The 26,159-nt window shown below is 35.8% G+C and overlaps 1 protein-coding gene across 4 annotated transcripts in view; it reads left to right on the top strand.

The window, feature by feature from the left end:
- VPS13B (vacuolar protein sorting 13 homolog B) overlaps nucleotides 1-26,159 on the top strand; it is a 471,233-nt gene that overhangs the window by 94,713 nt on the left and 350,361 nt on the right. For all 4 annotated transcript variants that reach the window (XM_042785990.1, XM_042785992.1, XM_042785989.1 and 1 more), the window contains one exon: nucleotides 6,315-6,499. In XM_042785990.1, the coding sequence (XP_042641924.1) occupies nucleotides 6,315-6,499 (185 nt within the window). The remainder of the gene's footprint in view (nucleotides 1-6,314; nucleotides 6,500-26,159) is intronic.

Below are 26,159 nucleotides of genomic sequence, written 5' to 3'. Positions count from 1 at the left end.
AAGCAGAAGAGGTTTTGAAGACCTCAGTCTTGGAGGTGTTTGTAGAATGAAGTGTTCCAAAGTAGGTTTAATTATTATTTTATTGATAATAATTAACTTGGTCCCCTAGCATAAGTAAATGTATGTTGCTGTCTGAGGACTAAAAATTGCGTTAGTGTATGCAGAGGTGTGATATGACTGCTTTTTATTGTGAGTAATAGTGACTTCAGTCTTGCATTTAAATAAAATAATAATTCCAAGACTGTAGTGTTTAACTTCCTCTCCCTTTCTTCTTCTCCCTGTGTGCTCCCTTCAGAGTTCTGATATTTGTCATTCAGTAGCTAGACATTGTTCCCCTTACCCAATAATAGCTGCTTAAACGTTAAGAAAAAGGATAAAAATTGCAATTTGCTTTAAGTTGATACGAAAGATCAGTTTAAATATGGATTTGTTGCAGGTATGTAGACAAAGTCTTTGTTCAAGTCAGGTATAACACCAGCATACATCTTCTGTTTCCCTAGGAGGAAGGGTGTACAAATGCTGAGTGAAATTATTTAGGCACTTAAATTACATTCAGGTTCTTCTAAGGCACAGTTGCTGGGTTCTAGTAGCAGGTTACTGGTTTTGTTATTTTGGAAAAAATGAACTAATCGTATTTTACTGTACAGGATATGAGTAATAACAAAAATTAAATTTTTGGAAACATTTTGCAGGTTCCAGCTTTGCAGTTGGGGACTCTATATAAACCTCTGGACCCAGCTGTTCACCACTATATTCTTTCAATCACTCTGAGGTGTTGATTTTAAAAGAATGAGTTGCTGTTCCTAAAGTCTACAGACTGAAAATATTTCATAGCAGGCCTGTGAACTTACATGGATTGGTTATATTGGTGCCTATGTACAGTGTATAATAAGGACCAATTCATGTTTTCATTGAAAAACAGCGAAGAAAACTATTTTCTTTAATGGTATGCCAGATTTATCCAAATATTTCAGCAAGTCTGTATTACAGTTTGTCAGCAAACTGGCTACAACCAAAGTGTATTTAGAAATCATTTAATTAGGACAGATTCATTTTCACTCCATGCCACTACACAGCAAGACTTGCTTGTTCATATTTCCTTAAATTTATTCTGGAACTTGTCCAAGTTCAGCTTTAATGAGTAGCCTATCCTTCTAGTTACATTAGGATTTATTTTCCCCTTGAGAAGAGTGTTTGAATTGGTAGATTTTTAACCTGTTCAGTTAAATGAACATATGTTCAGAACTGCATCTTAACTCTTGAGTGTAAAGATTTGAGAAATAATTATTTCTATTGTTGTTACAGCTTTAATGTGCAGTTCAAATAGTGGTTTTAGACTCCAACTATGTGCCATAACTGTTTTCATATGGTGAAGAGTTTTGATATGAAGTCGAATTCAGTTGCTTTATACAAATTTAATGATACAATATAGAAACACGGATCTGACTTGGTTTGCTGAAAAAATTATTTGTACTTGTATTTTCACTTATTGCTTGAATATATCTCTTGGGTCATAAAACTTGGTTAAATATAGCTCAGTACCTTATTAATGATGGATTTTCTGTATTAACAGGTGCAGTTTGGTAGCAAACTTGTATTTTAAGTTCTTTTAAATGCATTATTTGTGTTTCAAAACTATTATAATAAATCCTGAATTATAAATGTACTTTCATCACTAGCCAGGTCTAGTTAAAATTTCCTTTAAGCAACATTTGCTGCACACATGGTACAATACTTCCCCCGCCTTGATTTTTTTTTTTTTTTTTCCTATTAAAAAGGATTTATTTTCTTCAACTTCCCATTCCTCCAAAGTTATCTGAAAAGGACCAGTAGACTTTATTTCTATGGGACTGTTAAAGTACAGTAAGTGTAGAATTTGCATATTATTAAGAAAATTCATACACTGTTATTACCCATAAGGGACTATTTTATGTGAAACTTACGTTTTAAATTTAGCTTGGTTCAGTACAGTAGCTGTAATATGTATTAAATGAATAGTCAAACTCATAAAACAAAATCTTTGCCACTGTCATATTGTGTGCTGTGATTGTCACAGCTCTTCACAAACTGCCGCTGAAGTGTATGAATTTGTAAATACAAATGTGTTATCTTATATGGAATTATTGCAGAGTCATGTTCGTCCTGAGTTTTGCTGAAAAAGATTTTTCTACCTTCTTTCTTCTTTCTGAATTTTACATTAGGGATCTCATCTTTTGAAATATTCAGACACTTTTTTCTGAAATATGTAGTTTTAATCCTGCAAAATATTATTCAGAAATAAGAGAGAAAAGTAGAAAATCTAAGTTATCTGAAAGGATAACAAAAGAAAAAAGAACAGAAAAGAAAAATGTTATAGTGCACTTCTGCAATTAATTAAATAATAAAAGATGACAATGCATGGTGTAAATAAAAGGAATAATAGGAAACATTCTCATTGGTGTCAACATGTTTAGATTTCTTTCCATGTAATGCCTTCAAAAGCTTTGCTAATGTGCATATATAGTTTTCCAACTTCAGTTCTACATGAAAGTAAATGGTTTGTGCTCTGTGTTTCATCTTGAGTTTTACAGTATTTTTTTTTTATTTTTTGTGTATATAGCATTTTGTTTTACAGGGATGGAGTTCCCTAAATACATAATCACTTTATGTGCTCCTTTAAATATGCATGCCTTATCTGCTTAAATTGATAAATTACAGAACTTGGACTTACACTCTAAAATTCTAGGAAAATTCTAGGAAATTCTAGGAAAGCACATTCAAATTCTAACTTGTGACCAGTATTAGGAAAGGGTCACAGTGTTTCATCCATCTGTGCTTTTCATGGAATCCAGAGCTTTTCTTCTAGTGAGTGTATGGATGTATTTACATTTACATGGAGGAATGTTTGTGTATCTGAGGAGCTGAAATGAGAGGTATGTTTTATCCAGTTGTGTCTATAAGAGAGTGATCTTCACGTGTTCTCTTGTGCATGCTGTCTGCTAGAAATTGTCAGAATATGTTGCAGGCTGGTAGAATATGTTTTGGCTGTCTGAGTCAAAGTGTTTTTTTCTGTATTTTTTTCCAGGCAGCATCTTTTCCTATTTGCTTGACTTAATACTGGTGGTATTTTCTGCTTTTGTTTTTTTGTCTCTTCTTGAAGTAGTTCTAATTTTCTAACTAGCTTATTTTTTTGAAACGAAGACACAACTGTTTTTTAAAATGGCTTTCTTGTACCAACAGATTTAAAATGTGTTTGGATGCATTCTTTTCTCACATGACCACATGTGGTATTTGTACTTTTTGGGAGAAGAACATTTTCAGTAAAGGTGTGTATTTGAACTTCAAACTGAGAGACAGGAAGAGGTTCAGCAGTTTTGTACTGATATTTTTTACCCCTTTGATGACCCAGTGTGCTGCAGTTGATAGCATAGTGATCTCAGGCACCAAGGCTGGCATATGATCTACTTATGTACTCTAGAAAGATCTTTACTTGGCTGTCAGTAGAAAAGGCATCTAGGACATGCTTCAAATGTAATTCTTGTTCTAACTCACTGTTTGGTGTCAGCAACTGCTATAAAACCAAAACCAAACAACCAAGGCTAATACAAGATCTCTTCTGAAAAGGCCTCTAATGAGTTTTGATTTTCCTAGGAATAGAGGCAGTACTGATCTAAATTATGGTAGGTCCAAACTTCAAAGACTGATAGTTTTATTCAAAGAGTAGACAGGTGTTTTTTGTTTGTTTTGTTGTGGGTTTGGGTTTTTTGTTTTGTTTTTTTTTTTTTTTTTTTTTTTTCATTCTGAAGGAAGTTTTTACTAGCAGACTCAAAGGCTGAGTTCGCCCATATAATCATGAAGTGTTTTTCCTTCATCCATGTTTTTTCTGCAAATGGCATTTGAAGCTGGCAGCACAGTTGTCATTAGCTTCAAATGTGTTGCATCTCGGAAGCATTCTTGTTGCTGGTTTCTTCCCTCTCCTTGTCAACGTTTATGAGACAGGTAATCCTGATTTCAAGCCTTGAGGTTGAAAAACCTTGGTCTAAAGAATACTGATTACTAGTACAGAAAGCTACAACAGCTGGTTTTGTTTGTTCTTTGTCTTCCCTCTGTATTTACATTCAGTTTCTGAGAATCTTATTTGTGGGTATCTTCTTTCATAGAAATCAGGTTTTCTTCCCTTATTTTTATTTTTAGTGAGGAGCAATGGAATTGGCTTTTGTGGATGGGCTTTGTCTATTAAACTTTGATCTATGGTTTAGACGTCCACAGATGAGATAATTACTGTAATTTCCCATTGTAGGCAGTGGGCAGAAATAGTGACCTGCAGAAAGCAGTTCATTTAATCCTCAGATCTAGAATGAATGGATCTGTATTACCTATATAAGTGCTGTTTACTTTTCCCTTAAAAGGGTCTATAGAGCCATCTTAGATATGGATGTGTGTTTATACTGTAGATATCTAACACTCGATGAGAATAATTCCTCTTGTTCCAGAGAAAATAGGTTTCAGTTAGCTGTTTCCTGGTATTGACAAGGAATTGAGGGAAGAGATCTGTTTGTGACTTAAGGTGAATGCTTGTTATATGCAAGTCCAAAAGTGACATTACCTTTGGCTGTACCACCACGTCAGCATGGTTGTTGATACATGTCTTCTGATCTTCAGAATGCTTGTTTTCAAACCATGTTTCGTATGTCACAGAGGCCTTATCTGCAACTTGTGGGCCACAGGTGGTAGCAGCAGAGTATTTTGCTTTTCTGCTTCTTCATCTAGATGATAATGATCATGGGTCTGAAAAGTGATGATGTGCTTATTATTTCAGTTTTCTTGGTGAAGGGCCACTCTCCCAATCAATTGCAGAATGTGCAAGGAAGCCTACTTCTTACTGCCAGAATTGTATGTCACTTCATGCTGCTACAGATTTTAGAGTTTGAGCATCAGGAATGGCCTGTTTCTGAATTAATGGAGCCTTCTGCAGAGTCTCTGCTGTTAGTATGATCTCACTTATTTTAGATCATACGGCTGCAAGCATTTTCTTATGAAGCCAGGTAGGAGATGCAGTGTATTGTGACTGCTTGTGACAGTTCCTTGAAAGGTTTTGATTTTCCTGATCTAAAGAGCCTTTCAGTGTCTGCAAGGGAATGTCTTCACATTTTCAGTCCCTGGAACATTTTGGTAAAGGATTCTTTTTGCCTGGGCTAAGGGATTGTGTGAGCAGCTTTAGCAACTTTCCCTCATTTAAGGTTCTGTTTCCCAATGGAACATTAACCTAATATTGTTAATTTTCATGTGGCTTTAGGTTTGTCCCTAATGTTTCCTAATGGAGGAGACTGTTCAGAATGAGACCGAGCTAATCTATGCATCAGTGATTATATTTTGGGGACGTTAGAGAAAATAATGCTAAATAGCACAAAAAGTACATTTCAGTGATAGAGCAGGAGGTGGTTAGGGCAAGAATAATAATGTTGTAAATATGTTCTGAGAAAAGATTCCAAAATGAGAATATTAAAGAACCTTTGCAATTTTTGTTGAATGTAGCAAATCAATCTGTTGCTTAGTTTCAGGTAATAGTGTATATATTAGGAAGAAGTAGTAACTTACTGACTTTGCTATAGTTGTGGTAGAGCCTTCTTGTTGGTAATGGACTATATTGTCACAGAAGAATTTATTTCCAAACAGAATGTCCTTTACCTTTCACTACCCTCCCAATGACTGTCCCTGCCTATTCCTACACCCCAATTATAAGGTAAAAGGCACTGAAAAATAGCAGAATCCTTTAATGAGCTCTATGCCAGCCAAATATGGAATATGAGGAGAAATGTAGAATGTGGGGTTGGGTTTCTTTATTTATATTTTGATGCATGAATATTGTCTATGGTTTTGTTTTTGGATCACTGGACATATTTTATTAATGATTCACTGTTAGCTTTTAAACAGAAGTTTTTCAGAAAATTCAAATTTTGAACATATTTTGTCTGTGTTTTTTAATAACTATACAATTTTGGGTTGCTTTGATTTTGGTGGGAGCACTTGGAATTGCTTTTATTAAATATTTTAACCCAAGAGATAATTAGATAAAAATATGTGATTTCTCCTCTCACATTTTGGAGAACGTTGTAAAGTTAAATCATGTAACAGAAGTTGTATTTAGGATGAAATTTGGTATTGAGTAGAATCGGCTCTTACAAGAGGAAATTTAACAAGTACACAGCTCCAACCTTCCAAACTAACTGCTTATAGTCTGGTATTCCATGACTAAGTTTTTACATTGTTATTTTTATGCACCAAAGTAATGATTTTCCCTTTTTTTTTTTTTTTTTCCTCTCTATTTTTAACAGGACCAAGAGAGCGCATGTCCCACTAACAGAATGCATATTCGAGCTTCCTAATTTGACAGTTCAAGCAACTAGAGCTCAAACCCTCCTGCTTCAAACTATTTATCAGAGCTGGTGTCATCCTGTTGGAAATGTCAGTTCGGTAGTGGTAAATGAAGCTTTACTGAATGAGGTTTTCCAAACTTCAGGTAAATGTGTGATGCTTTTGGTTAAGTATTTATTATGGTACAGACTACTGCTAGTGAATGTGCATGCAACTATATCCTTTAAAATCCAGGTTTTTAACTCATAGTAGTTAACAGACAGAATGTTTTTTTGTGTGTATATGGGTATTTATAGCTTATGCTTAAAATTCAGGATGTAAGCTTAGCCACCAAGCTTCACTCCTTGGCACCAATTTCTGGATGCATTTAATTTTCCCATACAGGATAATTTTTCCATGCTTCCTTCATCTGAAACATCCACCCTTGCTACCTTATATGGTGCAATGTTGTAACTTAAGATCATTCAGAGGTGAAGCTGGATTATTAAGGGCTTTATTAATCAATGGCATACATTGAATTTCTTTAAAGGGCTGCAGATGTTTCTCATCCAGTTTCATAAATGAATGTTACTTAACTTGTGAAACTGCTGAAGATATACAGGTCTCAGTGATGATGATATAAACAATGAAATTGGTTACCCGCCATCCTTTTGCAAAACACCCATAGATTTTGGGAGCAAATTAAGGATTTTGACTAGTTTACAGAGGAGACAACAGTCTTCAGGTGCCTAAAGGTCATCCAGAAGGAGATAATATATTTTTTCTTTATATTTCTAAGGAGGCTAGAATAAATTAGACTCACTCTTGTTTACACTCATTTATTGTTTATCTGTTGTGAATAAACACGTAACAAGAATAATTGAGATTCTGGAATCTCCATCATTACCAGTCTTGGAGAACGCGTTAGGAGAAGGAGTCAGATGTAGTAAATCATAACTTGAAGCGGAATGGTACATTAGACTACCACTGGAAATCTTCATCAGTCCTGTTTTTCTCAGTCCTATTTTCCTTTTTCACTCATGCTATTTTTTTAAAGCTGATTCTGTGCTGATCTGATGGTGCAAAAGAACTTTTGTATTTTCAGGTGTGTAACCCTTGGAATAACTTTTAAGTGCCTAGTTTTTCTCTCTTTCCTAAAAGCCACTGATTCTCTTAATTCATTGATTCTGTGTGGGTCACTTAAGGATGAGATTGTGAGGTTTTATTTTCAAGTACTGGTACTTCTGAAGGTAGCAGGTTTACAATCCACATCTCAGAGAAATAAGAAAATACAGTCATTTGATCATTTTAGATGGTTTTAGGGTATACATAGTTCCAAACTAACCTCTTCCGTCATTTAACATGTTTGAGTTCAACGAACTGTGATACAACTGTGCCGACAATATCTCTGCAGATTAGAAATCCGGAGCACACATTCGAAGTACACACAATAAAGTAAATTAACAGTATAGTACACTTGTTCTGATCTCCTCTTCCTTTTGGCTTAACACTTGACCTGGTAAATTTTATACTTCTGTAGTTGTACTTCGCATTAACTAGATGAAGGCAGCTTTAATTTCAAGGCTATGAAATGACTGCTGTTTACACTTTTGTCCTAATTCTTGGCTTGGTTGATTCTGTAAGTCTACTACCTTTTGTGGGAATACTTTTGTCTAAAATTTAGTATCCTGCCTTGTTGAAAATAATCCTTGTACTGCTTAGTGTCAGTTTCTACATACTTTAACAGTAACATGTATGTGTGCGTAAGCTTCTAAAAAAAACCTGACTGTAATTGCACAGGGAAGTTGGAATTTCAGTATTTTGTTTTTGGTTTTTTTCTTATTTTCTTTTTTTTCAGTGGAGTAACTATAAGGATAATTTAGTCAATAATGAACTTTTCAGTAAACAAGGTATAGCTGTTAATCACTGATACTCTTGCTGATGTTCAGCGTAGTTTCTCCAACATAAAACAACAGCTGATGAATGTTCCTTGGGAGTCGTTGATTTGGGTTCCCACCTGCCACTGCATACTCCTGTGCTTCTCTGGGCTTGTGCAGATCAGCCTGTGATGGGCTGATGTCTCCTGTGGTGGGCCTGGGAGTAGCCTAGCAGGGTGTTATTTGGGCTCCCTCTCCCACCATTGTCTCTCTGAGCATCCTTGTGGGTGTACAGATGAACTTTTATCGTATAACCTAACATGTCACGGAAATGACAGCCTTTGTCAATGGTACTGTTTTCCATCTGATCACAGCTCATTTTTAGCTGTGCACAGAAGTACTACAAGAAAATAACTTTATATTCTTGTGTCATTGTGGATTAATTGTTTCTTTGATCAATTTTGTACAAATAATGCAAGTGCTTGATTTTATTTTATAGCTCTTTCCCTTTGTTCCTTGGCTTTTTCTGGTTTTGTTTCAAAGAAATTGTAGTGTTCTTGCAGGAAAAATTAACAATACAATTAAAGATCTCCTTACTTTCACTTTATCCTATTTCCCAGGGGATCTCTTTCTTGAAACTCATTGCTTTCATTCTGCTGTTACAAGAATCACAAACTCGTTTTTTCATGAGTACTGTTGCCTAAATTATCTCCTACACTTACATTTTCAAACTTCTAAAAGCCATCTTTCTAACTAATTCGAAATATAGCAGGACAAACAGTTATGTCTCTTATCTAGGCATGATATTATTCTTAAAAAGAGAAAGGGCTCATGTAGTTTGTCTTCCTATTTTTAATGGTCTGCTGTTATCCAGTCTGGATCACATGATTTTACACATTCTTGATACACAGTACACCACCATGCTTTTTTGTCCTTTGTGAACAAACCGTGCCCTCCTATATAAATGTTCTAGTTATGCGTTACCATTCCAGATCTGTTCTGCCAATTTTGAAAATATACTGAGACTTCAGATTTTTCTCCTATAGTTTACTACTTGCACATGGCTAGTGTCAAAGGTGTTTGCCATCTATTTACATAGCCTACATCTTTCTCAACTGCCTATGTCTGTATTACCACTTCTCATGTGGTGATGGAAGAGAGTTACTGGGCTGAAACAGTTGTTGCTGAGCTCCTTATGTCTTTGTTGAGGCTTTGTGCCAGGTGCTTTTTGTGAGTGATGTGCCTCTGTAACTTTGATTCAATATTACTTGAACTCAAAAGTGATACCACAAGCCTTTGTATCCTTTCAGCAGAGACCTTTTTCAGTAGGAATTATGGTCCCTTGTTGTATGCTTTTTCCAACACAGTTATCTCACCCAGTTTTAAAACTGCATCACTGAAATTGTGCTTATGATATGGACTAAGACATACCGCAGGGAAAGAAGAACAGATAGGGGGAAAAAAAGAAAGAAAAATGGAAAGGAAAGAAAAAAGGAGAACAATAATCCGCTAATAAAAAGGAGAGAGAGATGCAGGGGAAGACAGAAGAAGGTAAATCAGGTAGAAAGAGTTAAAGTAGAAAAGCAGTAAAAGTTAAGAAAGCCAGAGTTTAACAAGAAGGCAAGTACACATAAGTGAGTTACAGGAGGAAGAGAGAACATCAGAGAACAACACATGACCGTTGGCCCTCTGACATGCTGTCGAGAGTCTCACAAGGTATGAAGGCCGCTTTGGGAACCTGTCTGCTGGGTAACTTCTCAGGATGTAGTTTAGAAAGAGAGCCCTGCACTGTGTATTTCCACAAACACAGGAACAGAATTCCTAGCTAGTAAATGGGGTTCTGTCCTACAGTTTCATCTAGAGCAGAATTTTTTTTTCTGCTCCAAAACTTCCTTCAAAGCTAATTTAGGCTGAAGGTGGTGTAGGGATTCAGAACAAACTTGTAAACTCTTTCCTGCACCAATTCTTGTTGGGAATAGATTAATGCAACACCAGGAAGGGAAAATTGCTTGAAGATGAGCACTTCTGTGTAGCCCCCACCTGCCTTCTTCCCTCTGCTCTCCAGAAACCTTTTTCTACCAGGAGAAAAACACTTTCTTCAAGTGTTTCATAGTTTGTTGGTTATTAGAATTGCTGCCTTCATCATATAGTCTGAGAGTTTCTCTCTTGATTAACTTGTCCAAAGGCAAGCTGTTTAAAAAAACAAGTTTTGAAGTCTCAAAATCAAGTTGTATGTGTTTGGTTTCTGACAGAATTTAAGAATGAAGTGCCTGTACTACTGAAAATATGTATTTGTCACACGTATTGGTAAGGTCTGTTATCTTAAAGCTACCAGTAAAAAGATGTGTACAGTACTGTGACTAGCTGATTGAGATCAGAACTAGTGGAGGAGAGGTAAAATGAGTATTTCAAGTAGGATATATCATTTTTGCACTAGGTATTTATTGTAAATATGTTTAAATATTATGCCTTCCTTAGCTTAAGACTAATTCTGCTAAGAGCAGACTTTAAATTATAACTGATTTGGAATTTAAAGATACAGGTAATGGCTTAATAGGATTTTTGAAAGCATCAAACTCCCTTTGTTGCAGTGACACTGTAGTACTTTTGTAATCCATAGTTTTAAATGCCTACTTGGCAAAGCTTCTTTTCAAATGTCAACTGGTATTTTTAGGGTTCAGAGAAGCCAAGAAAGTTAAAAAGATGGGATAAATATAAACAGTGAAACTTACTACTTGATTGAATTGACTGTACTGTTAAAACATACCAGAAAGATTCTTACTGCCTAAAATAGGAGTTGTGCAAGAACAAGAACAATAGAAATTTTAAAATAGCAGATGGGGATATAAAGTGACAAAATGCAAAATAAGAAATGGATAAATAAAACAGCTGCAAACAACTGTTTTCTCTTTTTCATGAGTCAAGAAAATGGGATTATTAGCTTTTTGATAATGCATTACATCTAAAATAGAAAAAGAACAACTGACAGCGTAGCTCTTTGGAAATTCATGTTTGTGTTTTGGTTTTATTTTATAATCCTTTCGGTATAAACAGTATGTTACATGTCAGTTTAATAATATGTTAGTTCTTATGCTTGCACTTGCTTGTGAAACATCCCAATTTTGTATTTCATCTACTATAAATGTGGAAACAAACATGACTGAAATGCGTCATGATTTCTACATTTTTGCAGTAGAAGTATTGATGTCAATAAAGTTCTTTTACAATTATTATTGTACTTTTTTTTTTTTACAAAAATAAGTGTACAAAATACCAAAAAAAATAGAAAAAATAGTTCCAGTTAAGATTTCTCAGAGGTTGAGCATAATTAATACTATAGAGTAAATTTACTGTGTATGTTTCATTATTTGTTAGTAGGTACCTGAAGCACTCAGTTTCTAACCATTTCAGCCTGCCAAGAAAACATATACACAGTCACACATGGCTTTAGTTTACTCTGGAAAACTGGAGCTTGCTACCACTTTTTCCTTGTCCTATTCAGGTAGTTCATTATTTTGTTGACAGTTCGGTTCCATTAATCTGGTATTTTTGGGAAAATTGCTTGCAGACCTTACATTTCTCTATTGAAGGTGATCAAATAGGCATTTGAATCCCTCATGTAAATGATGTCTTAAAGTTAAAATAAAATCTACTTTCCAGAAAGTAACTGTAAAACTATTTTATGCAAGATTTCATGTGGGATACCTTAATGGTTGAATAATAAATTTTACCTCATAAAAATGAAATTCAATAATACAGTAGCTTTCTCAGCGCAGTAGCATCTGGTTGAATCTCATGAGAGCCAATATTTTCCAACTCATTAGGATCATGTCGTTCTGTATGTCGTCAACATTGACTTAGCCAAGCTACCTTTACTTACATAACCGCCAAACTATTAAATAGGTCTCTTGTGGAGTGAAGTCAAATATTCCTCTTATTTTGCTTTTGCCTTGGAAGAAGAGAAGAAAATGTACATACTGTAACATTTAAACATCTGGTCTAAACCACATCAGGGTAGCACTGAGGAAAGTAACAGGATTCAGTATTCTTCCCAGGTGTACATATAAAAAAGGGTTGTGGAGCTGCTGCATAGTTCTTTTAACCACTTAGGAAAAAGACTGAAATAAGTGACTTGCCTTTCTAATACTCCTGTTTTTAAAACTACTTTTTTCCTCTTACCTGCTCCCCTGCCACCAAACCCCAAAACACAAAACCCAGCAAAAGCCCAACATTTCGAAGTTTAGCGGTAATGCAGGTTGTTAAGGTCTAATCACTTCCTTGCAACATATTGGCATTTAATCTCTGTTCCACATAACGTGGCCAGTTTTGGCATTCTTTTTCAAGAGTATGACTTAAATTTTCTATTTCAAATTGAAGTGTGAGAGTGTATTCTCTTAAGTAATTGCTTGGGAGTGGCAGGACACAGCTGTATGAAACTTGCGGAGTATAAATAGTTTACTGTCTTGCATGAGTGATTGTACCCATGTGTCCTCATCCTTCATGTAGGCTTCAAAATGCAGTGTGTAAATAGTAGTATTTTTGTACATTGTACATTTCTGTGCAAGTCTTGTAGATTATCAACTCTAATTTCAGATGGAAACAGAGTGTGGTTAAGTAGCCTAAGCACAACTTCATCTTAATTATTTGAACTTAATATAGTGTGTATAATCTTTTATTTCCTCTTACTGTAGACATTTTCAGTGGTACTCTGAAGTCATGAACTGACTTACTCTGAACATGACATAGGTGGGACATTTTATCACTTTAATATGTCATCAGTGGGGTTTAGCTTATTGAGTATCTTAATAAATCCTTTGCCTCAAGCAATGATTCTGTAGTGGCCTGAAGTGAGGAACTGATGTGTGAAGTATGCATGTAAACCAGTCATTATAACTGCCTTTTTATTTTTTCCAGTCTAATTAATGTACACTAATAAGCTTTGAAATTGAAGAATACACCATTCTGATGAAAGAATGATGGTAGGCATAGTTAAGGCATTTATACAAGCTTAACTCTGATTTGTAATGGCATGCTAAAGAATATAATGTACTTAAAAATCCACTTGAGACTTTTCAAATGTCTGTTGTGAGGAAAGTGAATGTATACAGAGTCAACAGCAGAGCCAAAGAAAAAAAGGTAAAAAAAAAATTCAGTAGATTGTGAAACGAATACGTATATATGTGAAATCTATAAATATATATAAATGTATACAAGCTTCTTAAGTTGAATTGTGTTTCAGAAATGCAGGATTGCTCAGTTCAGCATGTATGTTGAAATTAACAGCGAACTCTTGTTGGGTATGTTGGTGGGCTACCAAAAACAAGACACCTAATCTTAGAGCTATAAATAGTGCCCTTCCTCCAGAGTCTGTAGTTTATTTGCACAAATAGCAATGGAAGCTGTGACTAAAAGCACCTGTTTTGTTTGTTCAGCTGCTAGCTTTATGTTATTTCTTGTTCTGTTAACAAAGGTGTGTTTGGAGAGCAGGGAGGTAGGCTGCCTTTCTGCCTTGTTCTAGCTGCCACGTACTGCATCAGGTGAAAAGCTCTACAGGGAGGTTGAGGTGGTGGCTTCTTTTCTAAGAGCATGTTGAGACTGAGCTACTGGAATTCAGTTATGAGCAGAAAGGAAGGAACAGAGATCATGTATCTGCTGTGTAGTAGGAACTGGAAAATTTCTGAGAAGAGCTCAGAGCAGACACGAAAGCTTCAGAGATAGCAGAAGGAAAGATTCTTTTTTGATGGGGACCCAGAGAAGTTGTCAAATTCAAAGTGAACCAGGAAGCCATCAGTGGTTGCTGAGAAAGCATGAATGAGAAGGCCATGGTGGTTTTTTGGTGTCTGTGTTTCAAGAAAAAGGTGCATGCAGAGGTCCTGCAACAGAAGTATTGACCCCAGTCATGCTGCCATTTGTTGAACAGTGCTCTTCAGAAGAGCAAAAGGAAACTATGTCTTTAGTCCTGGCAAAAAAATAATAGGGTCATCAGAAAATTCAAGTTGGAAGGAACTGTTGCAAGTTTCTAGTCCACTCTTCTTCTACAGTCACGGTCAGTTATGGGATCAGACCAGGTTTCTTAGGGCTTTATCCAGTCAGGACTTGAAAATCTCCAAGGGTAAGAATGCTTTACCTCTCTGTGCAGCCTGTACCACTGCTTGACTGTTCTTACGGTGAGAAAACTTTTCCTCTGATCCAAGCAGAACCTTTCTTGCTTCAATAGATTACCATTGTCTTTCATCATCTTGCTGTGCTGTGCACTGCTGTGAAGAGCCTACCTGCATCTCCATCACAACCTTCTTGTACATACTGGAAGGCTACGAATGTGTCAAATGTATTGCTGCTGGTTTTCACCTTTTTAAACATGAAAACAAAATTATAACTGAGGAGTCCTAGCTAGTGCTAAAACTCAGCGATGGTGCCTCTGGAATTTGTTTGCTGTTGTAATTCTCATGCCAACTAGATTTAACCTGAGCTTCTATGCTATCAGTACATATAGACTTAGTCACACTGTTTTCTGACTAAAAAGTATGCTCATGTATGACATAGAATACTTGCAGCTCATACCATCAATCTGTGGTAGTTTGACAGCTGTGGAAATCTTAGAAGTCAGTATCACTCTTTTTGCCCTTAAGATTAAAGAATCCTGCTTTCTAGGATATTAGGTCATATATATAGTATATATTTGGTATTATACCGTGAATCCCTTCCTGTGCCATTCAGCTCTCTGTAATACAGTTGTGTCTTCCATTTTTTTCTCCATTTGGGTAAATAAAGGTATTACAATTTCTATATGGACATGGTTGAAAAACACATGGGGATCTTCCTCACTTTTGTCAGATGCAAGTGCCAAGAACTGTAAGCATTCAAAAAAGAGCACAAAGATAGTGACTAGTTTAGGTATTTAACCCTTCTCCAGATAACTGTAGATCCAAAAGAAAAAGTCCTCAGGTTTACACAGGTAAACAGAAAAAAGGTAAAGAGAAGATTGTATTGTATCACTCTGTTACGCATTTCATTCAGTCCGAGTGAAATAGCTTGTTCAGTTTGTAATGCTGCGCAAGACAGTAGTTTGAATAACAACATGGGATTTTTCTGCTGTTGTAGAGTTATTTCTTGCCCCACATAATTTATTACTATATTAAATCAGGTTTTTAAAGGTACATATGTTGTGATTATTGTAAACCTAGAGATTATAGATCCAAATCCCAGTTTGTAATTGCATCGTTATTCAAGAAAAAGATAGTCTTCTCCAGGAATATATGTTGGAGAAGAGCTGGTAAGCTGTTGACATGCAGACTGTATGAGGAGTGATTATTGTGACCCTCTATGTGTCTAGTCTACCTCATAGTCATAGAATAAAATTAATGCAACGTCCATGTAATAAGGTAATGATAGGGACAGAAAGTGTATTTTTCCTGGAAAATACTAACCTACAATTAGAGCAGTGCTTTGACCATTAATTGTTTAGGTTAGTATTATGCCTCTAAAGGTGGGCACTTCTTTTGGAGAAAAATTCTACTAGTGGTAGAAATACACAGTAGCAGAAAAAGATAGTTGTAATAAGGCAGATAAAGTTAGTGAAACATTAGAATCTCAGGAAACTAGTAAGCAAGACAGTTTTTAAATTAGCATTTTACAGTTTTGATTTTAATTTTGGAGGGGAATTACTGAGGAAAAAATGAAGAAAATGAGGTGCTCTGTTACAGTATTGTTTAACCATATCTAGTGAATGTCCCTTCTGTTTGTGTGAAGCATAATAGGAAAATTAAATATGGCAGAGCAGATGTAACTGCTTTGATCTTGCTTTGAAGTGTTATACTCTTGTAAGAAAGTATTCCTTACTTTGCAGTATTGTTGTTGTAGATTTTCCTTTTTTTTTTTATTTCATGATTAAAGATACATATCACACTATAAGATATGTTAATCAAAAGCTCAGATTTTGAGATGCCAGAGTTCTGTGTCCAACCACAGCTCCTGAATTTTGGAAGCTTTGCCTTATACAAATTAAGAGCTTCTACATCTGTTTAACATCCTCCAAAACATACTTTGGAACTAGAGATGCTGTCAGTTCAGAGAAAGTAATCAGAGCTATTTCCAGGAACACCTTTGTTTTAGTTGGAGATAATCTAAATAAGCTTAGTCCGCAGTCTGAGTTTAGTTTCTTTCTGTTGTGATTATATCATAAGGCTGATGTGGATACAGATCAAACCAAATGTGTGTTTTACTATTTAATCTTTTTATTATTTATTTATTTTTTCTTCCCATCCTCATTTTTTGCCTTTTTTTTGTTTGTTTCATTTTGTTTTATTTTGAGGGCAACATGATAAATAAATCCAAGTATTACACCTTATGTTGATTTCTTCCGTCCTTACACCCCGGTTTTGTTGCTGCATTTTATTCATGGTCTTTTTCTTCTTTTACTGGTTTTATGTCAGATCCTGGGATATTTGACCCTTTCCTCCTCCTTTATTTGACTTCTTTGTTTGGAACTTTTTCCTTTCTATTTGCTTCTTTCAGCTAGATATGGGGGGATGAAATTGCCTCTTGCATGGTAGCTTCAGATGTTGTTTTTCTTGTTAAAGATGCTTTTTCTGAACTGGGGATTTTTGTAACCGTTTTTTCCCCCCCTCAGTTATTGCAGTGCACGGGGAGTGATTCTGTAGAAAATAAAGAAATTAAGAAGTGCAGCTCTTGGGTAGTGTTTTGGGTAGAAATGTTTTAAATCTAGACGTATGTGAAGGTTTTTTTTTTGAAGTATTCCAGTAAGCTTTCAAATTTTCCTATTTAAGACACAGACGTGGGGTTATTTTCAACCTACTGTTAGATGAAGAAAAGTGTCATTGCTCGAAGGGGTCTGATCTTGTTAAGAAACTACATTTAATTCTTTTTCATATGAATTGTCTCCTTACCGGGAGTATATTGTTGTCTGGTTCTATCTGTTTTCTGAGAGAAGTGAATAGTGGATGATTCAGAGGAAGGTGCAAGAATAACAACATTATAGAAGCTAGTGATATATCCCTGCACCTTTGTAGAGGCTTTGAGTTCCCTTCTTATGTTAGATCTCTTGTTTTTTACCTGGCTTGTGTGACATACCACAGGTGGATATGGCAATTTTGTGATGCCAACTACTTTATTCTTGTATTAGTTAGCATTTTTCATTCTCCTATATGTAATCTCAGATTTGTTATGTAGCCAAGTCATCTTAAACTAGGTATTTTTGTAATTGGAATTACTGGAGAAAAGTTTCTAAAGAAAAGTAACAACAAGTGAAAATACTAATAGACTAGTCACGTGCTTTACTACAAGCTGACCAAGGAGAGTTTCTGTCCTGATTTAAAGAGCTGTCCTAACTTACTTTTTTAGGAAGTCACGGAGTCCTTGAGCTTTCAGTTTTCATCTATCTTCTGGAATGTTTTTCTTATCTTTTTACTGTCTTCTCAAAGATAATAATTCCTGAAAAATCCGTTCTCTGGTTTCTCTATATCAGCCTGTTTAGTGCAAGCTCAGTGGATTGTACTTGGAAGCAATCTGGTGTCTTTTGCTTTCAGTTTAGATAGCAAAAAAACGTCCTCCAAGTGTGGTGGTACCCCAGTTTGATAGCTGGGTCCATTCAGCTTTCTGACTTTGTGTTTTCTGGTATTTTGGCTGTCAAAGAACTATGTTAAATTCAGTTTCTCCCCTTTAACATATATACTAACATGCTATCTCAGAATCTAGACCCCAATTAAACTTTGGGATGCATAATTACACTCTGTCCTGAGTACCTCCAGATTTGTTGCCACTGTGAAGGATTAGCTAGCCAGCCATCTGTAGCAAGTGTCAGCAAAAGGAGGAGTTAAATAAGAGCCTGATTTAGTTATTTACTTGGTAAGAGAGAAGGTTTCAAATTTTTACACTTCAAAGGACAGCTAGAGCTACGAATAAAATAGGTGTTTTTCAGAGACATTTGGGATCCTGCCTGAGTCTGTTGTTGTTTGCTGTCAGAGGTAAGCCCTTTTTTGTCCAGTAGAATGGAGATGAGTGGCAATCCTGCCTGCCAGAAGGGAACAAAGCCTCCTCTTCCCTTCCATCCAAAATGTACCAAAGAAAAAGCGGATTTTTTGTTATTGTCTGTTACAACCCAAGGAATTGGGAACAGGGAGGATGATTTAAAAAAAAAAAAAAAAAACAAAAAACAAAAACCAAAAAAATAGTTGTGCAGTCTTTCATGCTTCCCAGGATTTAAATATAATTGTTGTATGAGTACTTGACAGTGCATATTTGCTGTTGTGAGTAATTATGTCTGTGTGCTTGGTACAGTCTTGGCAGTTAATGTCTGACTGGCAAGTTTAGAATTGTAGGGTATAAAATGTAAAGCACCTGTTGGGTATCTATTTTACTTATTCTTTTTTCAGATTCTTTTAGAGTCCCACTTAGCGTCTAAAGAACATAGTTTCTGTGTGTATTCAACAGCTTTTCAAATGCTGTGAAATTGTGTTTTAACGAAGATAATGTGCAATTCAGAAGGGTGAATTGCACTATTCTGGGCATGGTCTTAGGAAATCATGTCTAAAAATATACTGTTCGTGGCAACAAACCAGATCACTTCAGAGTCATTAGGAGTCCATAGATATTTATGTCCACTCATTTTAGTCAGACTGTAAGCTTTAAAGCAAAGCTTTGAGGCACTGACATAACAGCATTTGCAGTTCTGTTGAAAGCTCATATGATTGCATCTTGCTATAGCTCTCATAGGTCCTGGTTTCATCAGTTAACTCTGTATTCCGTCCACTGGGTTTAGATGAGGTGGTTGTGATCACCAAAGTGCTAAGCACTTGATCTTCTGTCTTTCAAGAGAGCTTTTTATAAAACTTGCTTTGATGTGTGCTTCGTGTCCAGGCTACTTTCCCAGTGGGATCAATTTTATGCTGCTGTCTATTCGTATGTTGCAGTATCCCATATGTTATCAATGAAACACAGCTTGCCAGCAGATTTGTGCTTATCACCAAGAAAGTACCTCTACCATATTCATCAATAAGAACAACTACTTATTTAATTCACAAAATTTGTCTTCTGTAAATTTGCACAAATGAAAACTCTCTTTGCATATACAGAGTATTCCCTAAATAAAGAAATAAAACCTAGCTGAAGAAGAGAGTAGTACTGGACCAAAATATTGACATGATCTCAGTCTTCTCATCTCATGACCCCCCTGTTCCTTTGCTACTCTCATTGTATGATTTGTCTGAATGTAAACTTTTAGGGGAGTTTCTTTCTAATGATGTCAGTAAAGAACTGTTCTAACTTAAAAGCTGGAGGGGAAAATGATCAACAGAAAAGAGCTGGTGATCAGTTTTTAGGGCATTGCAATAAGCACTAAAAAGTCCACATGTATGGTTGTGAGATGAAATAAGGAAATGTGGTTCAGAACATTCACTGGAAAACATTTTTTTTTTTCTAATATTTGTTCATCAAGCACTCGGTCAGGTGCTGCATTTGTTAAAGTAACATTTGATGAGAAAATTGGGCTGCAGAAAAATAAGCTGCAGATTTTATAACACAATACCTCGAAGCACACGTACAAGTAAAATGGATGATTTTCTAGAGAACTAAATTTGTGTATTTCCCTCATTCTGAAGCTGGTCTGAGTTAGGAATGTTGTCACTAAGGTTTTTATAATATTGCCCGATCTCTTCTGGAACCCATCTAACTGTACAAATGCTTCCAGGGTGAACATGAGACTGTTTTACTGCACGAGGTGGCTTTGTTCTTAGGCTTTTAAAATGGCATGAGTATCTGTATGTTAATTAGTTTTTTGTGAGATTTTCATTAATATTCCCTTTAAATTCTTGTTTGTTGTAATGCAAAAAGATTTCTCTGTGTGTGGAGTAACAATTTCTCTGTCACGTTCCTTTATCTCCTTTGCAGTCTGTTCTTTGAGTGTTTTACTCTGTTGTTTGAATATAATTGAACATATTCTGATAACATGTTTGTTTCTTATGCACTTATAGTACTTTAACAGTTTCTACTGCAAAGAATGGGGAAGCCTGAAGCTTTAATATGCCAGCCTCAGTATATCCCTGAATATTATCTATTTGGAATTCCGGTCTGCGCTTCATTTATCACAGAAATGTGGCAGAAGTCAGTTTGAAAACTTTACGAAGAATGGCAGAAAAAATAAATTGCTTGAGGTGGTAACGATATTGAAAAGATCTGATGATGCGAAGAGGAGATTTGAGATTCTTCCGCCTGGGAAAAAGGTGGCAAATGGGTGTCCAGTGCTGACACCCAGCACCTGCAGGGGTGTGTGACTCTTCCAGGGCAGCTCCTGAGGAGCTTTGTGTCATCCTGCTGTCACCTGTTGTGACAGCAAAGTAGTCACAGTGCCTGAGAGCAGGTAAAAAGGGGGGGTCCTCTTGGGCCCCACTGCCAGACTGCCTGGGGGAGGTCCCAGCCAGGACAGAGCTCGTCCCTGCCCAGACTGATGTTATGGCCCAGTAGCATGAAATACAGAGAATAATGAAGGAGGAGAGCCCTAATATGTGAATGTTCTCTGCATCAGTGAGCAGGACTGTGGCTGTTGGTAGACTGCTACTTCTCTTGGAGCTAAGAATGTTGAATTTGATTATGGTGGTAGAAGCAAGGGTGAGAGATTAATTTTGAGGTGGCTGGTGACTTACATACAGGAACGAATACTGGCTCTTCTCAAACAGAGGTAGGTGCTCTTTGAAACCATGATGAAATGGTGATTGTGTCAGATTTCTTCACATGGTGGTTTAAGATGTTGTATCAAAAAGGTCAAAGTTGCAATTTCTTTGTTAAGCTTTCTGAAATTTGAGGAATAGTCTTTTAAGCCACTGTTCTCTAAGGCTCACTTTTCTCTTTTTCTATCCTGCAGTATGACTTGCAATTGCTGCCCAAAATGTTTGTGAAGAATGAGCAGATACGTTAGGTAAAATAGGGCCATGAGCTATAGTGTAAATTTTTTTAACCAACTCTGACTTTGCTTTATTTCTGTTTTGAAAAGTTTTTAATTAATGATACATTGCTCAATAAGGTGTAGTCAACAGAGGTCTTTCTAGCATCTCATAATCTAAAGAAAAAAGATGTTCCCTTAATTTCTGTAAAACCCACTTTAGTTTTCTTCTATGCTTAGAAGTCATGTTCTATTTCACTGAGGTAGTACAGAATTTTTTTGTTTTAGTCAACTAGAAAATGACTTCTCAGTGCAGTTGCATTTAAAATCACAGTTCAGAGCCAAAGTACCCTTATGGGTCCTTCTCTGTTTGATCACAGCTTACCAGGTGGAGCTCAGAAACTCACTGGCCATAGCATCAGGATACTTGCTTCTTTCTATAAGCCATTGAATTATTATTTAAACAAAAGAGTTAAAATATTAATAATATCAGGAATTCACTTGTTCTTATACCTATATTAAATACATATATACCCTTCTGGCTAAGTGTTTGTATTCAAGTGGGGAATGTGTTTTCATTCTTTGCCATTTTTTGTATTAGCTTTCACTGATTTTAATCATATAAACAGAAAGAGCATAATGCTGAGAAATGTCTCCATGGTTGTCCTGCATCAGATTGTGCTGTACATTGTCTTGTCCTCCCAGAAGTCTTGAAGAACAGCTTAACTCTCAAATGCTTTTCAAGTCATTATTTTGTCATTTGAAAAGCCACTTATCATCTTAAGGCTCATGTGGACTTTGGAGTGGGAGATGGAACTCGTAACAGAAATTACCAAGCCTGGAAGAGTTCCTTTGTATGAGATGAATCTACTGGTATTTGTGGCAACTGCTTCACGTATTCAAAATGAAAGTTTTCCTCCCTAGCAAATTGAGGTGTTACAATTTCCAGTAGCCAAAGCAAATTCCAGTTAAAAGATGCTTTTTTAATGTTGACAGTAGTTAATGACTACAACAGCTTACTGAGACTGCAGGGTTTTTTTATAGATTCGAGCTGGTGTTTAAATATAGGAGGAGAATCCTATGGCTTTGAATTGAGGCTTGGCTCAGAATTGAGGCTGGATGATCACAAGGCTTCCTTCTTTTCCTTTTCATTCTGTGTTACTTGATGCTTCACAAATTATTTTCTGTTAGAAATGTTATTTCCCCCAGATCTCTAACTGGAGCCAGCTGATTTCTGAACTGTCCTCTTGATCAGACTGTGTCTATTTAATGCAGTTGACCCTTGTTAGCTCTTGTTGCTGGCTGAAGTTGTATATTTTGTTACTGGTTTATATTTAATTCGTATCTTCTTGTGTAGATAAGGCTTCTGTTCATTCTGCTGTATATTAACCCAATAAGTTTATCTCTAGTGAGTGATGATTGAAAAATTAAATGTTTCATCAGTATTACTAGAATCCAGGATTACAGTACCAAATAGTAAGAAGAGTTTATGAAGCTCGTTGACTGTGACATGTTATAGATGCCAGCTTGTCTTTCTTTTGATATACTGTTTTAAGTACCAGTTATTAGATGATGTTAGAATTAACCCCATTAAACTGACTGAAGTCAAATAATATAATTTCCTGATGATTGCCATGTCATTCATCAGTGTAATCTTTCAAATAAAAAACAAAACAAAAGCAACAAACATATTCTGTTTTACAGTGACTCGGCTATTTCATACGCTACTGGAAACATCTTCTTTGGAAGCTATCAAGCAGCGGGTATTGAATAGTCACTTTTATATGCATTGCCAGTAATTCAGAGATATGTTGTAATTCTTTTTAATAGAAGATAGCTGTTTTTCATTATGAGGCATTTGTATTTAGCTGACTACTTCAGATGTTTTTTCTGTTTTGCACGATTTATCTTTGGCAAAGGAAACTTCCTGATAATAAGGAGGGGAAAAAAAAAGGCAAATAGAGAAATGTTCCTGCATCATTCTGCTCGCTCAAAGTGTTCTGTGGAGGAGAGGGCTTACGTTTGGATGATTCCCAAGATTTTTAACATGGCTGTTCATACTATTTCCTTACTGCAAAAGTTAATGGGTTTATAGACTGCCATGTAATGTGGATAGAAGCCTTTTGACTTATCAGTTATCCTTGCTGTTGGGTTGGAAATGAGATTGCTCTGGCACTGAAACCTCTAATGTTGGGAAGGTGAAATAACTTCTTCACTTTCTGTCCTTGATGTGAGCAATCAACTTTAGCCTTGAAATCTAAATGTGTCAGATGAATTCCTTAAGCCTGCTGTGAGTTGCCTATGTTTTATCCTGCTTTTCACAGTATAACATAATGTTGTGCAGTGCTACTATTTTTATACTTCTAGTTCCACACCTGTTTCTTTGTGTAAAAAAAAAAAAAAAAAAAAAAAAAAAAAGTCTTCCAGAATATATATGTACAATAGAGTTGTCCTTTAGATCATTCTCATCTGTGTGTTAAGAACTGTTTGATATTTCAGTTGTAGAACTCTGTTTCCCAACAAAAGTCATGTGACATCAGCAGTGAGGTGCAATAAGAGCTCTCTTAGGATTACTTTAAATAGAATGGAAGACTTTGGGTATATAAGGTTGTGTGGCCTTGAATGTGATTTTTATTTGATATATGAGCTGTGACATAGCTATTGCATGACTGAGATGTGCCTGTAAGCGATGTAGTGTACAGATGGGGTTTCTCTGAAACAAAGCCAGTGACTAAATCTGAATGTGCTCATTTAAAGGGTAAAGAATACTTCATAAAACATATGGAAACATTTCTATATTTTTTTCATTAAATAGGCTTCTTACTCCTTACGCATTTTTTATGATTGTTCATGCTAATATGTTATTTACCTGAATCAAGACTGCCTGTGCATCTGTTTGGTTTAGTGACATTTGTATTATGTTATGAATATTTTATTTAAAACCACAGTAAATATGCTTCTCTATTTTATTATTCCATAACTTTTCATCATTTCAAAGGTGAAATATTCCTTTTCACTGAACTCTTGGAAAAATCCTTAGCATTATGCATTGCAAAATGTATGATTTAGGAAGAATGTCAAATGACAGTAATAGGGCAGTTGCACAGTATGATTTGAATTACATGGTTATTGGGATCCACTGAAATAAAATCCATGATTATGTACATTTGAACAAGAAATATGGACCAAATTTACACAGAGAGGATCTTGCTCTTCAAAAGCACGGATGCTGAAAATGTGCAGGAATCATAGCAGCCCACAAATCAACAGGGACTTTCTGCATCATGCTATGTTAATAGGAGCTAGTGAGAATTTTGTGTGTGTGATAACAGAGCGATAAGGAAGAATAAGCATATGTAAACATACATTTTATATATGATGTTTATAAGGGAGAAGATAATGTTTATGTGCAGTTTTTTGTAGCTTAAAAAGAAAATTGAAAACTGGAAGAGGTCACAGAGGAGATCTGTAAAGCTCATATGAGAATTGAAGAAAGAAACCTTCAGTTGAAATAATTAAAGAATGCATCTTTGTCCTCTAAGATTTGAAAAATGACCTGATTGTGCCACCTGTGTACTTTCAAATGAGTAGTTGGGTGGCAAAGGATTCTTTCATCTCTTTTGTTTTTTCATTGATAAAACTCCAGTTAGTTAAACCCATGGAAATTGGTATGTTAAAAATAAAGGAGACATTTCCAATACTGAGAATGGTTACATTTAGACCAGCCTACCAAAGGAAGCATAGAAACTTCAAAAAATTCTATGACTTAAGGAGTAATTGTTTCCTCCAGTATAAGTTAGGTGTCATTGGACAAACACAGTAGATACCAGCTTCCAGAGGATGCCAAGCAAAAGAAGTCATTTCCACATGGGAAGTGGTCACACTGTAAAACACCCTGTTACAAGACAGTGTGATTGCTGTTGACTTACAGTAAACAAACAAACAAAACAACCTCTGGATAAATACAGAGAAGAAAACAACATGATGGAAAGGCTATTGAAACAAAGACAACCCTTCTGGTTCAGGAGTCATATCTTTAATAGTTGGAGGTTCATCTAGGAAATGTCATTCAGACTTCCCCTGTTTTGGTGCTCCTTAGGGATCCAGCATTGGTTCCAGGTGGGATGTTGGTCTAGGTGGACCTTTGGTTTCACTTGTACGTTCTTCAACTATATTTTGAATGTAAACTGTGAAGGAAACATTTTTCTCTTAACTAAACTGAAAGTTCAGATGTTAGTCTAAAATGACATACAGCAAATATATATTGTGTAATAATAATATTTTTTTTTTTATGCAAACTCAAATTACCTGGTGCAAAGAAGTTATCTCCCTCATTTCTTTCGTAATGGGTATTTCCTTCTTAATGCCTAATGAAATTCTAAGGAAGTGAGTAATGACATAGGACAATGTAGTGGCTTCTAATAGGAAACAATTATTTTCAGCAGGTGATAAGTATTTTACTTTTTGTTGTCTTGTGTAACTCACCATTGGGACAGGTGGCTGTCTTGGTTACTTGATACTGAAGATAGTCCCACTGGATCATGTTATAGGAAGAAATGAGCTCTTGCTGTCTCTCTTGCACACATGCTATATATATGTATTGATTTACATTGCCAGCACTATTTCGGATGTTTGGACTTGTTCTGAGAAAATGAAGGACGTGTTCAAATGTTGTTTATACAGTTTTATTCAAAGCTCTATTACTGAGCCTATTAGTTCTGTCTTTTATTCTTTCTTAGTGATTGTGTAGGGGGACATTCTATACAGTTTCTTTATCTTTGCTGTCTTGTCTTTTGCTTTCCTTCACTCTGTAGGGGCTTGTCTTAAGTTGCCTTAAGCTGCCATCTTCTGTTCCTCTCCATTTAATGTTTGAGAGTCCGTTCTTTTCTCTTTTGTTGCTACCATTGAGAATCCAAAGCATCTGAGCTGCTTCTGAGCATATGTGTTCTGTAATTACTTACAGGGACCCCATGGAAGAAATAGATGTTATCAATTTTTCTCATTTTATGGAAAAAAAAATCAAATCCAAAGTTTCTGAACACTAGCTGGTAATATTT

The sequence above is a fragment of the Tyto alba genome, unplaced genomic scaffold (genome assembly GCF_018691265.1).
Source record: "Tyto alba isolate M040663 unplaced genomic scaffold, T.alba_DEE_v4.0 Super-Scaffold_9, whole genome shotgun sequence".
NCBI lineage: Eukaryota > Metazoa > Chordata > Aves > Strigiformes > Tytonidae > Tyto > Tyto alba.
This window is presented reverse-complemented; position numbering and strand designations above follow the sequence as displayed.